Source organism: Pseudopodoces humilis, chromosome 11 (genome assembly GCF_049639895.1).
Source record: "Pseudopodoces humilis isolate 2021_Gansu_Grassland_sample_001 chromosome 11, ASM4963989v1, whole genome shotgun sequence".
Classification (NCBI taxonomy): Eukaryota; Metazoa; Chordata; class Aves; order Passeriformes; family Paridae; genus Pseudopodoces; species Pseudopodoces humilis.
This window is the reverse complement of record NC_142210.1, coordinates 15,508,683-15,522,917: the sequence shown is the minus strand read 5'-3', so window position 1 is coordinate 15,522,917 and position 14,235 is coordinate 15,508,683. Positions and strand designations below refer to the sequence as shown.

Genomic DNA, 14,235 nt, shown 5'->3' with positions numbered 1-14,235 from the left:
TGCACCTCATGGGTGCAGTCAGCGATTACAGGTCCCAGGAAGCTGAGAAATCTAGTTTTATTTCACTGTCAGAATAATCCCTCTACTACCCTAACCTTCCAGGTTAGGGCTGGCAGGCATGGCTCCCAGGAGAGCCTGCCCTCTCAGCTCCTGTCTCACCAAGCCAAGACTGCAATAGCCAAGAATTTCACAACACCACAAGTACCCCCATCCTCCAGAAGACCATGTGCTTTGGCCTTTGCTGCTGCATTTCTCAATTGCCCTGACAAAAAGTGGGTGAAGTAGTTGGGTATGACCCTTTCAGGAAAAGCCATCATGCTGCCTTGGAGGATGTCATTCCATCCTGCCCTCTCCCAGCAAACACAGCCATGCTTGGGAGCTGTTGCTCCTTGGCCACAGCCCTCACATGTGCTGCCCTGCAGGCTGAGGAAGGACAGGGATTGTAACAGGCACTGGCATCTGGGAGAGGATCTGCTGCCTCTTGTCCTGTAGCAAAGAGGCTGTGCAGGAGGTGAGGGAAAAGGCACTTGAGAGGATGGAAACGCAGTGGGTAAAGCTGGCCACGGCTTTGTTGTCCCTTCAAAATAACACCCATCTTTGCATCCTTCCTGGGGAAGCACCTGGGGCTGGCCTGGCTCTCCACATTTTCCACAGCTGGCCTGGTGCTCCAGCCAGTTAGCTGCAGAGGAGACAGAGCACCAAGTACCTGGAGGAGAGATGTGGGGCTGAGGACTGTGTGGGCTCTTGCTCCTATAAAGATGCTGAGCTGGGGTATCCCACGGACCACCTTCTCAAAGTCCTCGGGGATTTTTTTTTTTTGTCTTCCTGCAATGTGGAGGCTCATCTCCCCATCTCTCCCATCACACAAGGAGGGATGTGGATGCAGTGATGCTCCTTACTGCTGCTCTGCTTGCCAGGGGCTGGCATGGAGGCCCAGCAGAGAGGCTCATGCTTGGACACTGCCCCAGTGGGACCAAAACAGTCTGGCTTTTTTAACAGGGCTTCCTTTCTTGCAAACACTGGGTTTCCCTGGGATTTTAACCACCAAGTCCTGAGGACCCTTCTGTGCTCCTTGCACAACCCTACCTTACCTACAGGGAGGAGGGTGGACAGTTATCCCCGCTTTATGCCTGCCCAGAGGGCACGGAGAGATGAGGTGATGATCAGAGAGCATTTGAGTGTTGCCTCCCGCCTGGCAGTTACCTCTTTTGGCAAGATGCTGGCCCTCCCCAGATGCAGCTGAGGGGGAGAGCAACAGCACAAGGACATCCCTTAGTGTGCATGGCACTGATACCGCTCCTGCCAACAGCCCCAGTGCCCTGGCAGCCCCATGGCAGCAGCCATGGTCTGTGGGGATGTTGTTGACCTGGAGCCTTCACCCCTGCGGGGTCGGCTCCTGCTATCTTGGCAGCTGCACCGTTTGTCCCTGCTCTGATAGCAGCTCTGCCCCGTGAGCTCTGCTTTTATCTGGGGGTCAGGGCGGCTGTGGCTGTGGCAGGGGGGCTGCGGGGCTGGGGTGCTGCAGCAAGTGTACAAACAAGCTCAGGATGTGAACACAATAGCCAAGGACCGGCCTTTGAAAAGCAGGGGGATGCAGCGTGGCCGCCCTGGGACACATCAAAGGTCTGTCTCACTCTGCACTGCCGAAAAAGCCCGTGTGTTTGACGGCTACCCATGGACTGGCCCCGGCACAAGGGGCCAAGGGTTTGAGCGAGGGGAACTGGAAAGGGAAAGAAAAGCAGCAGGGAGAGAATACAGGAGCTGGGACACAGTCATGTGGATCTCTTCCTCAAAAACGTGGGCCTTTCATGAATTCCCTTGGTCTGTTTTGTTCAGCCTCTTGCTGATCTGTATCTGGATTGCAGCGCACAGCCTCTCTTTCTCCTTCTTCAGTGCACCACCAGGCAGGCATTCCAGGTCACTTTTGCTGAGTGCTTCATGTGCAATTTTGCAAGCACTTCTCTTGAATCAGCATTTGCCACAGTTGAGGGCTGTTGGGGTTTTTCCCTTCCAGACTTGGTGGTTAGAATCCTAGAAATCCACAACTTGTGGTGCTTTGCTCAAGAAGCATATGTGGCCAGAAGGAAAGTTACTGTTACTTAACAGGCTTGGAAACAGCTCTGTGCAGTGCCTGGACAGAGCCATGAAAGGACATGAAGGTATGATGGAAGTGATCTGCTTGGTATGCTGGACATGTCCCTGCCCAGCTGGGTCCTGCAGGGCCTGCTGTACCTCTCTAGCAGGATCTGGTCCTGCAAGAGTCCCTGGATACTCAGTCCTGTGCTCCCAAAAGGACCTGGAAAGCCCAGAAATATTTTGTTTCTGATTTGCTCTGCAGCGTTTGCATGTGCTGCTTTTGGATAAAGAGCCTGAGCCTGCTCAGTGGGAGCCACCCTCTGTGATAAGGGCAAATGTTGACTTAGAGATTAGAACTGTCCACTGCTTTGTTTTTTTATAATGTGCATTTATTAGCATAAGAGCGGTGCAAAGGACAAAGGAAAATCACAACATAAAAAAGCCAGTACCCTGTGCGGCATTGCAGGCTCTGAGGGGAAAAAGGCGTCCCTAAGAGGGCTGGATGATAGTTCTGCTCTTGGGAAGAGGCTGCAGCCTGCAGGTGCTTCTGGCCCCAGGCATGTGGGAGCAGCAGGCAAAGCCTTGCCTCCTCTGTGAATTTGTGATTGAAGGGGTCTCATGGCCCTTCTTCTCTTGATGCCATTGTCAGGGTAATTAAATGCTCCCAGGCAGGTGCCAGAGCCTTTTGCAAACTGAGAGTTGGCTTTGTCTTGCTGACCTGCTGGAAATACCTTGTTTTAGGGTGAATTATTCTCTCCTAGCAATATCTGAAAGCAAAGAGGGGGCTTTAATTGGGGCAGGATTTGCACAATGGGGGCTGAACAGGGAGAGCAGGAGCTTTTTCACTACCTGCTAATTGCCTCTTCTCTGCACTGGTGGCAGCTGTGACACCTGTGCCTGCCTGCTGTGTGCCAGCTTTGTGCCATGGGGACCCAGGGGATGCCATGTGCCTCATAGGTTTATTTATGGAGCAGAGGGTGAGATGTGGTGTTCAAACCACGGTACCTTAATTTGTCTCTGGCAGTCAGGGATGGGATGCTTTCATCACTCAGGTGCTTGACATGGCTCTGGGGTGTTCACGCCTTTCTCTTGGGCTGTTGTGGGGCCCCAGGGGCTGAGCTGAAACCCATGGGCTGCAGTTTGTAGCCAGCCCCCACTGCCAGGCATGGGCAGACAACAGACATGGTCGATATAAAAGTGAGTCTGGACTTGTTTTCCCTGGGACAGTAGAAGCAGGTCAGTGCCTCAAGGGCAAATCCCCTGGGAGGTGCATGCTTGGAGAAGGCCTGTGGCTCTCCCAGCTCTTGGAACAAGATAAGCAGCTGCCTCAGCCAAATTGCTGACGTTCCCATGCCTGCTGGTCTGCCCTGCAACAGTGTCCTGTCCCTGGCAGGCACTGTCCCCCTGGTCCCCTTCAAGGGCAAACGTCCATGGTGGGCTATGATGAAGAAAAACTCTGCCTGTTCCCCCTTGTCTTGGCAGGCACCCTTTGGGATGCACACGTGGCAGGGCTGGGCCCTTACTCACTGGTAAAAGCTAGTTTAACCCTCGGGGGAAAGAAAAAAAAATCAGTTTGTATTTTTGTCTTGATGTGGCCTGAGAGTCAAAGTCTTTCCTGCAGTTAGAAAAACTCTCTGGTCACACTAATGGAAACAACTTCCCCTGCTCTCTTCCTCACTCCTCCAGTGAATAGTGGGCTGTATTTGGTTTTAGCTCCTGACTTTTAGTCATCTGTGGTCTGTAAAGGAAAGGTCAGCAGGGACTGTTTCCAGCACCAGCCTCTCCTTTAGCTCTGCTCAGTATGTCCACGAGAACTGCCCCGGGGGCTGCTGAGCCCTCTGTGCCAGTGCAGGCTCCCTCCTCAGCCTCATGCCATCGCAGAGTTTGCTCAGTGCCATTACCCCTCTCTGGCAGCTTTCTTTGCCTGTGCACATCCCTGTGGCTCTCATGGCAGATAAAAATTTGGAGGTTTTATTTATTACTCAGTGATGGAAAAATGGCACATGGGCCCAGTGTGATGTTCACCTCTCCTAGTGCTGCTCCAGCCCTCCATTCTCTTCCTCATCATAGGAGACTGGGGCTGAAAGGCCTTGTCCCTTTGCTTTATCCCACAGCAGGGACTTGGGGAAGAAGTGACACCCAGGAGAGGCTTGTCCAGGGCTGAGTATTGCTTGGCTGTCAGCAAGAACTGGTGATGCTGGGCCCCTACCACCCCCTGCCTCAGCTCCCTGCACCCCATAGGATGCTGTGCTCACAGGTGTGGATGCCAGCCAGGTGGATAAATATGTCCCACACATGTACATCACAAGTTTGGGCACACACATGTGTATATGCACATGTACACCCCTACCCACTCCTGCACCCAACATGAGTGTGCCCACCTCTCCAGGCATGCCCATCCTCTCCCATCCCTCTGCCTCCTTGCCTTCCAAAACAAGAGGGAGCAGGCAGCAGGTGGGAGTGCTTGCCCAGCACCCTGGTGTGGATTTAGCACTGGTAGATGTGACAGGAAGGGAAGGTGTTTTTCTTGGTTCCCATTGAGCTGCACTTGGGATGCTTTCCCACCTGCGACGGGAGGCAGAATCATCAAGGGACAGCTGAAGAAGTCCCACCAAGGACTGAAGCTTCCCCGAGCAGGTGGGACTACTCCCTGTGTCTCACTCAAGGGGTTGTGGGTGACCCCATGGGGTGGCCGAGGCTGGTGGGTGGGTGCCATGGAGCTGGGAAGGCTCACGGTCATCAGGGGAGCAGCACCTCCCTTCCACAAACACACTGTGTCTCTGCCGGCTCTCTGGGAAAATATTTGTCCATCTGACTTTTTAAAGCCTCAGCATTTTCACCTGTGAGCTTCTTGCAAGACAGACGAGTATGAAAATAAAGCTCCTGACCAAAGCAAACGCTCACAGCCCACTCGGAGGGTGTGTTAACCTCGTCATTCACCAAAAGCAAACATCAGCAGTGACGTGGCTATTTTTAGGTAGCTGTGGTAGAAAAAGGTCCCTCTGTTTTTCAAACAAGGTGCCTTTTCATTCAGAGTTGGGGGTGGCTCTAAGAAACCAGAGGCATGTCACTGGGACACCCACTGGAAATGCAGATGTTACCTTACGGCAGGAAAATACTTCTTTGCGTCCAAAGCCCTGGCACGGACCGCGGTATTTCCGCAGGATCCCCCCAGCCAGGCTGGGACTGCTGGCTGTTTGTTCGTCCCCTTTGAAGGACACAAAGCCCTCATCATGCTGAGCCCCACAGCTTGGTCACTTCCCTTCTGGCCCAGTGCAGCGCCATCAGACGTGGAGCTGCTGGGAGGAAAAGCAAACAGAAAGGGGGCCAGAAGGGCTGGACAGAAGATGGGGGTGTTATCAGGTACCCCATCTGTGAGGCTCTGTTGAAACAGGAGAAGAAGGCTGGGGCCATCAAAGCTTCTCTGATGGCCTCAATCCAGACCATAGAAAGGTTTCATCCAGCTTCCATTGGGCTTCTTTTGTCTCATGGTGGGTTCCCCTTCCTCCCAAACCAGTGACAGGCCCCACCATCCTCTTCTCTGTCTGGGGGATGACCTGTGGAATGCTGGGCATTGCAGAGGGAAGCCCCCTGCCCTGGGGAGCCCCTTTGGTCATCTGTGGGGCTGGGGGACCCTTGTGTGGGCCAGTACCCCAGGAATGGTTTGGAAGCGTGATTGAGACTATGGCATGGGCAACGAGTCAGCCTGTGGGGAAAAGCTGTTCCACTCGTGTGTGCACACCCATCCCAGCTCATCATGGTTTATATGCACTGTACAAGATCCTAGATAGTATAGAAAGTCACATACATATTTATAGATGTGTGTGTATATGTTATGTGCGGCTTTTCTATGAATATATGCACATGGTTAAATGGTCTCAGCAGTTTTGGGAAGAGGTGTCATGCTGACCTGATCTGCAGCTGAGCTGCTGAGGGATCACAAGCCAGTTCCCTGTGGGGTGACCCCTTTAGGTGCTCTGGGACAGACACAGTGGCATCCTGGTTGTGCCAGTGTCTCACTTCTCTTCCCAGCCTGGCAGCATGGGAGCCTAATCAGGACAGCAGTGTCCATGGTGGTGGCTCCCAGATCTGTATGGGCAGGAACAGGAGGGTCTCTGGGGGTGTCACCAGGGCTGTGAGCAGGATCTGGTCCCTGAGCTGTGGCTGAGCAGTGTTTCTGAGAGCTGGAGCATGGGGAGATTTTGCCCACACACCCTCTGCAGCACTTCTGCTTCCCGAGAAGGTTAGACATCCGGGGCTGGCTTTTCTGTGAAACAGCGAGCTGTTCTGGTTAGCAAAAATCCCCAGCTCTGCCCTGTGCTCCCCTGTGTGCTGCACTCCCCTGCTCTCACCCCACCATCGCTGCCCCTCCTGGGAATGTCCCATCACTCATGGCTGCACAGGAGACTTGAGGGCTGGGGTCTCTAACAGGAATGATCCTTTTTGCCTTGTGCTGAGAAAAGGGGATTTTCCCTGCCCAGAAGGGGAAGCTGCTGCTGGAAGGACTCCTACCCCAAACTCCTCTGGGGCCAGCATTTTTCCTGGTGACCTTGAGACAGAGACTGGAGGCAGCCAGCTGGCTTCCAGGGCAGTATCCCCCTCATCTGAAATGCCAGCTTGGTCTATGAATAACACCTGGCATGGATCTTTCCCCAGGCACGGAGCAATGAGAGACTGAGCCCTCTATACCCTCATGGTGTACTCACACCCCATTTTACAGCTGAGGAAACTGAGGTATGGTGTGGTCCCTGACTCTGCCTTGCAGCAGGGTTGTGATGCAGCCCTTTGGGACTGCAGGGCACTGGGAAGTATTTTTCAGCAGAAGAGGACTGGTCCCCACTGGAAAGGGGAGGATTTGTGGGAGGATGTTGCTCTGCCAGGGGGTCCACACTTTCTCCTACCCCAGGTGTGCTGTCAGGGCAGCCAGGGCACCTTCACCTGCCCAGAGAAGGGACCCAGCGGGGCCCAGTGTCTCACTCCCCTGCAGTAGCCTCCCTGCCCTCATCACCCACTGGTGGCAGCCATATCTCCCAGGAACGGTGGCTCCCACCCCATCAGCTGCGTCCCAGGGCAATCAGTGGGGCACACTTGGGCCTTATCTATGGGCCAGCCGTGGGAGGGGCTCCCTGCCATCCTTATCAGTGGGGCGGCTCCAGACCTAGGGCTGAGGGGAGCCAGCCCCATTCCTGCTGTGCTGGGGCCAGGGCTGGGGGTATTGTCACTGCCCCACACTGACCATTGCAGGGGGGTGCTTGAAGTCCTGGGACCCCTCTCCAGCCTGGTAGCCAGTGTTGCTGTGACATTGGCAGCCAAGGCCATCGAGCTGGGCAGTTGTGGGTTGTGTTGGAACATTGGTGGCAAGAGTCTTACTAGTGCCAGCAGGGTCTACACCCCTCATCCACTACCACCAAACTCAGCAGCAATTTCCTTACCACGGTGATGCTTGCAGGATTGAGGGGGCTTGAAAGGGCCAGCACCCTGTAAAAGGCTTTCCTGCCCTTTCACGAGTCTGATAGACCTTTGTGTTTTATTTATTTCTCAAGTTGTGCCCACCCTCCTGCTCCGTGTCTTGGCTGCTGGAAAACTGGCAGGGTGAGTGCGCTGACTCTCTCCTAAACCCCAGGCGTGTAGGAAACAGGATCATCTGTGGCCATGCAAAGCATGGGCATCCCTTTGAAGAGGTGCCTGTGGAGTGTGTTTTTCCCCAGAGGTGGGTTCCAGAGATCCCCCCACGCTATGGGGTGCCAGTGCTCTCAGGGGGGTGCTCCTGCCTGGCTCAGGGACTGGGCAGTGTGGGAAGTCCCTTGGGAGAGGGAGCGTCCTGGCTGCTCTGTCCCGCTGAGCAGGGTCTATCCCCCTGTGTCCTGTGACAGCAGTGACCACGGATCACCAAAAGCTCAGGGTGCAGATCTTTATTGTCCACTTGTGTGGCCGGCCCACAGCCTGGGCTGGGTGTGGAGTTCTCACTCCTCAGCATCCAAATCATCCACCGTGGCCTCAGGCTCTGGGTGGGAGAGTATGAGAAGGAATTTGTTTTGGTCTCCTAGCAGCTCCTACCAAGGATATAGATGAGTTTTCTTCCCTGCCATGTCCTGGCCATGGGGAAGCTGGTGATGGTCAGCTGGGAGCCCGCTGTGCCCACTGAGGTCAGCCCTTCTAGCCATAACCACAGGGAATTAGAGATGGGTGGAAAACTGTCTAAACCCCATACAAATATTTGCATTTTAAGGGCTTTTCCAAGTATTGGGGAATGCTGACACATCAGCAGTGTGGGCGAAGCTGGCATGCTGAGAGGGTCTGCTTGGCTTTATTTTTGAGGGAGAACAGGATTTCCACGGTCAAAAAGTCTTGTTTAAAATAAAAAAAAAGCTAAATGAGCAAATGGGGAGAATTTCCAGCACTGCTGCAGATTTCTCTGCCAGCTCCTTGGGGCAAAACAGCCACCCTGATGCTGAGTGGACCACAAACCTTCAAACCACCCCTTGTTCTGGGCTGGTGGGTTTATGGCTCCCATCTCTGTGATACTTCCTCCTTCCCTGCTGAAAGGGTTTTTGGCAGGAAAGGGAGTCCCTGTGGCTGCTCTGCCTTGGAGCATCCTGAAGGTGTGGGGCTGAGGTAGAACTGGTGGCAGCTAGACCCATCTATTACCCCCATGGCCATGGCAGGGGATGCTCACCTGCCAGCTTTTGGCATGGTAGCAGCCTGTGTGGAGAAGGCTGACTGGGGGACAAGGGTGGCTGTGGACCCTGATGGCTTCAGGACCACACATCTCAGGCACAGACAGGGGCTGGGATAATGGAGAAGCTGGGGGGACTCTGGTCTATCCCATCCCACTGCATTCCCCCTCTTCACACCCATTTCCGCCAGCTCCTGGGGCAGGTTGAAGCAAGCAAGTCACAGGCACGTCCTGTCCTGCTGGCACAGGGAGGGCTCAGCACCTTGGGCTGCAGGGGCGAGAGCCCTCTGTGTCCTCAGGGGACAGCTCTGGGGTGGTGACACTCAGACCACAGCACAACAGGGTGTGGATGTGTCCTGGCCCCATGTGGGGTGCTCTTGGGCATGGTGATGGGGCTGGGGCTTGATGCAGGTAGGTCAGTGCTGTGGGTGTCACCGGTGCATCCAGCCCCAGTGGGGAGCAGAGGGGAGCGTGCAGCAATGGTGCCCTCCTTGCACACTTGTGCATGTGTGCTGGCACTCACTCATGCAGGGCATCAATGTGTGGGGCTGCCCTCTGCCCTGGGCTTGGGGCCCAGCCATGTTCTGCATCCCCCCCCCATGGGCTGGCAGGTTGCTCCATCCCCCACATCTGTATCTTGCATCTCGGGGCATGCTGTGCTTGGGGAATGCAGGGGATCAGGGCTCAGTCAGGCTCAGGTGCTACCTGAGTGGCAAGAAGGATCAGCATGGTGCTGCAGCAGTGAGTCAGGGACAGCCAGACACAGGTGTGCTGGCCAGGGGGACCAGCATGTGCCCCTGTGCTGGCCCTGGGACTATACCAGGCAGGGGAAGAGGCTCCTGCATGTGTCTGGGCAGTGCAGCACGTGTGGCTGCGTGCTGGGGCTGGACCCTGCTTCCCTGGGGCCAGGGATACATGCAGATCATCCCAGTGCTGATGGACCACAGAGGGATGAGCACTAGGTGGATGAGCAAGACAGCAGAACTGCCATGACATAGCCTGCAGTGACCATCACATAGAGGCCAGCATGGCAGATGTCACAGGAGCTGACGTGTTTCTTCAGCCACAGGCAATGCTGGTGATTCAGAGGTGTTGGGTGGGGGGCCCCCATTGGTCCCATGCACCCTGTGGGGTCAGGAGCAGCCATGGTGAGCTTGTGTAAGGTGTGTGTGTGTGTGAGTGCAGAGGGCTGGGTGTGCAGCACGCAGTGTGCCAGGTTAGGTTACAGCATATAGGGCAGGAAAGGGTATGTACAGTGTGTAGGGACAGGGATATGGGGCTTGGTTAATGGGGCTGAGAGGAGGGGAGCCCCAGGTGTCCATAGGATCTCAGATATGCAGAGTCCTCACAGGATCCCTTCCTCTCCCATCCCATTCCTGTGACAACAGCAGCATCCCGCTCCTCCAGCAAGGTGCAGAGCACCCATCTGGGGTCCTGGTGCCAGTCTGGCTGCAGCTGAAGCCCCCTGCCAGAGTGGCCAAGGGTAGTCCAAGGAAACCAGTATAAATCAGAACTCATTTTCCTTGAAGGGCTGGGAGAACACCCGGAGCCGTGGACACCCTGGGACCCACGAGGATTCTGGGGTACACTGCTCCCCCTGGCTAAGCCCGCAGCTCCCCACTCCGATTGTTCCCTCCCCAGGCCGGGGTGCTGCTGCTGTCCCGAGGCCAGGGCTCTGAGCTGGGCCAGCCCTGCCCTCTAGTGCCGTGGGAGCTGCTCGGTGCAGGGCTCAGCCCCTGGAGCTGAGCCACCCAGAGTCCTCCCGGGGCCCGCCGGGCAGAGCGGGGGCTGCCAGGCTTCCCCCCTGCCACCCCGGCACTGCTGCCGAGGGGACACGAGGACACGTCCCGGCCCCTCCGTGGCACCAGCAGCCCACGGCCGGGCCCAGCAGTGTCACCCCGGCACGGCTGCCCTGCGCCCCAGGCCTCGGGACACGCAGGGCTGCCGCTACGGGTGACAGTCGCCTTCCCGGCACCCCGGGTCGATAACCGGGTGGCCAAAGCACTCGCTGGGCCGGGACGGCGCGGGGCCACGCCAATGGGTGCCCGCAGCTGCGGGAGAGGGAGGGAAGCTCTGGAGGCTCTGGTTAAACTGGAACGAGGCGCGGCATCGTCCCACGGTCCCTGCCCTGGGGACTCTGACCCCGTGGGCCGGCCAGGGGAGCTGAGGCGGGCGGTGACGAGCAGCCCCACAGCCTCTGGGACGGAGCGAGCGAGGAGCCGAACAGGATGGATCCCACTTTGGAGCTGGCAGATGACCCCAGGTGAGTGCTGGAGATCCCCGTGCCGCTTTGCAGCCGGGCAAATCCGACGTTTTGGATCAGAACTTTGGATGATCCCTCTGTAAAGGAAGGGAGGCGCTTGGCGGTGAGGCAAGCCAGCCAGGGGACTGCTCGGACCCTGCGGGGCTGGCTGTCCCCGTGTCCCTGCGGCCCCGGGCAGCACTCCCGTTCTGCTCTGCAGGTTCTCCCTCCCTTTGGTGGAGATGCTGATCAAGAACTTCAGCGTGCCGGCAGCCTGCTTCTCCCTGCCGCCCACCTCCCGGCAGCTGCTGCACCGTACGTGGGGGGACAGGGTGGGGAGGACCCTGCTGTTGTCGCTGGCGGGAGCAGGACAGGAATGAAGGTGGTAGGGTGGCCGTGGCAAGTGCAGGCACGGAACAGTCCCAGAAGTCAGCAACTGGGCTGGTGCCAGGGTCTTAGCCTCCCATCTCATAGTCCTTCCTAGAGGGATGGGGACAGCCCAGGAAGGGCTGGGGCAGCTGTCATGGGACAGGGAGCAGTGGCACAGAAGGGCCAGCTCTGGCATAGACAGGCATGTCCAGGGCATGGCACAGAGCTTCCTAAATCTGTGGAGTGCTGGGTCATGGAGCAGCTCCCTGCAGTAGTGGCCCCAGTGGGGACAGGATGAAGACAGCTTCTCACCCCTCCCTGGCAGAGCTGGACATAGCCCAAGTCATCATCCTGGGCCTCTGCACCATCATGACACTGCTGTCAGTTGTGATCTATGTGGAAGAGGTTTCGTACCTCTTCCGCAAGATCCGCTGCCCTATCAAGATGAAGACCCTCTGCTGGAGCAGCTCAGCCCCTACGGTGAGCTGGGCTGAGGGGGTGCTGGGGGGCATCACCCTGGGGGTCCAGGGCTACCCAAGGTGTGCCAGCCCACAGGAAGGGGAATGTCAGTGTGCCAAGCTCATGTGTCCCCCAGGTTGTGTCAGTGGTCAGCTGCTTCGGCCTGTGGTTCCCGCGCTCCATGATGGTGGTGGAGATGGCTACCACAGCGTGAGTATCACCCACCCTTGGACAGGCTACCATGGAGCCCACAGGGCTTGACTTGCCTTCCTCCTCCCCAGGTACTTTGCTGTCTGCTTCTACCTGCTAATGCTGGTCATGGTGGAGGGCTTTGGGGGCAAAGAAGCGCTGCTCAGCACCCTGAAGGATGTGTCCATGGTGGTCAGCACTGGGCCGTGCTGCTGCTGTTGCCCCTGCCTGCCCCGAATCACCATGAGCAGGTGAGGGGGTCTGGGATAAACTTCTGCCTCTGGAGAGCTTTCACCCCCTGCTTCCGCTGGGCTGGAAGAGACGTCCCTGGGCAGGGACTTGGAGAGCTCTGTGTGCTACCAGTCTCTCTTGCTATGCCAGGAAAAAGCTTAAACTGATGATCCTGGGGACTTTCCAGTATGCCTTCTTCAGGGCAGTTGCTGTCTTCCTGGGGCTGATCCTGGCTGCCGATGGGAATTACAACCCTGCTGACGTGAGTGCCAGAGCACAGGGATGGGCAGGTTGATGACCTAGACAGGAAACCTCCACCTGAGCTTTGTTAGCCCAGTAACATTTTCTGTGTGTCCCCCCCAGATTTCAGCGGAAAGCGTGGCCCTCTGGATCAACACCTTGGTTGGTGTCTCCACCCTCTTTGGGCTGTGGGCCCTGGGCATCCTCTTCCGGCAGGCCCGGCTGCACCTGGCTGAGCAGAACATGCAGGCCAAGTTCACCTGTTTCCAGGTGAGCCTCTGTCCTGCCCAGCTCCCTCCTAGGTGAGGGGCTCCTGCAGCACAGATGGGGTGAGGCAGCATGAGAGAAGATGGTGGGGCAGGAGCCACTGCTGGGTGAGAGCCCCGCTGGCTGCAGGACAGCGGGGAAGGTGAAGGCTGGGAGCAGAGCAGCGGCACAGCCCTCACCACGGGGGTGCTGGTGGTTGCAGATCCTGCTCCTCCTGACGGCGCTCCAGCCTGCCATCTTCAGCATCCTGGCCAACAGTGGCAGCATCGCTTGCTCACCGCCCTTCTCCTCCAAGGCCAGGTCACAGCGTAAGTCGGGAGATGGGAGAGCAGCACCACATGTTCCCAGCCAAGCCCCCTCCATCACGTGGCATGGCATGGGGGGGTGGGCATGGTGGATGGAGGCACCTTCAAGTGACCCTTCTCCTCTTCCAGAGATGAATGTGCAGCTGTTGATCCCACAGACCTTCATCCTGGCGGTGCTGACGCGGATGTACTACCGCAAGCAGGATGACAAGCCTGGCTACCATCCGGTCAGCTTCGCACCCGCCGGCACCGATGTCAAGGCGTGAGCAGGAAGGACAGACTGGGGGTGCCAAGGGGCACAGTGGGGTGAGAGGCTGGTCTACCCTGCACAACCTTCTCCTCCCCTGACCCTGGGGAGCTGCTGGCAGCAGAAGAGGCAGAAGGGGAAAGAGCATCTTGGGACAGATTGAAAAAATCCATAAGCCAAGCTGGTCCATGGAGCCACCTCCAGCCTGGAGATTTTTGTCTAGCACTGAGTAAAGATAAATTTTTACTGGAGTCTTACATTGGTGACTGGGTTCATATTATCTCTGCCTAGGCTGGGTGGGAGATGACTCCATCATCCTCCAGGATGGAGCCCAGATGAACACAGCCATGGCATGGGACTGCTGTGGGATGCCCAACATCCAGCTGTGTCACTGAGCTCTGGGTGCTGCTGGCTGAGGTCCCACAGCCAAGGCACGCCCAGGCCAATGGTGATTTCTCCCAGGACATCAGGATGGGTCTGACCTGTCCCTGTGGCCTGTTCTTGATGGCACTGGCTGCTCCTGAAAGCACACAGGGAGCATCCACACCTGCCAGTCAGGCACCAGGCAAAGGAAATAGCCTTGAAGCACCTTTGTAACACCGGCAATTAATTAATGCTGTCTTAACCAGACTTGGTCCAGTACCAGTATCTGCTCTAGACATGGGGATGGACATCAGGAGCAATGATAATTTGCAGAAACCACTGGGTAATCTTTTGACCCCAAGTGTTCATTATAGACACCAGAAGCACAACTCAGACCATGGTTTCAAATGAGCAGATCACATGTTAGAAAGTTGCAGCCACTCTCCAATGCTCTTTCTTCCACCACCATCCCTGGTACCTCTCAGTTCTGTCCTGTTGCTTCTTTTCTTGGCCATCAGAAAATCCTTCCCCTGGAGCTCACACCCCAGATCTACTGAAGAAGTGAAGTAGG

The 14,235-nt window shown here is 56.7% G+C and overlaps 1 protein-coding gene across 2 annotated transcripts; it reads left to right on the top strand.

Moving 5' to 3' along the window:
- Window positions 1–10,789: 10,789 nt before the first annotated feature.
- SLC51A (solute carrier family 51 member A) lies at window positions 10,790–13,558 on the top strand. 2 transcript variants are annotated; one of them, XM_005525172.3, is made up of 9 exons: window positions 10,871–11,015; window positions 11,215–11,309; window positions 11,689–11,843; window positions 11,959–12,032; window positions 12,104–12,262; window positions 12,393–12,504; window positions 12,606–12,752; window positions 12,952–13,057; window positions 13,184–13,558. In XM_005525172.3, the coding sequence occupies exons 1-9, from the start codon at window positions 10,981–10,983 to the stop codon at window positions 13,318–13,320; spliced, it is 1,020 nt and encodes a 339-aa protein (XP_005525229.1). In that variant the 5' UTR covers window positions 10,871–10,980; the 3' UTR covers window positions 13,321–13,558. The 2 variants fall into 2 exon arrangements, with proteins under 2 accessions (XP_087917225.1, XP_005525229.1); XM_088061099.1 differs by lacking the exon at window positions 11,215–11,309 and having other exon boundaries at window positions 10,790–11,015.
- The last annotated feature ends 677 nt before the right edge of the window (window positions 13,559–14,235 follow it).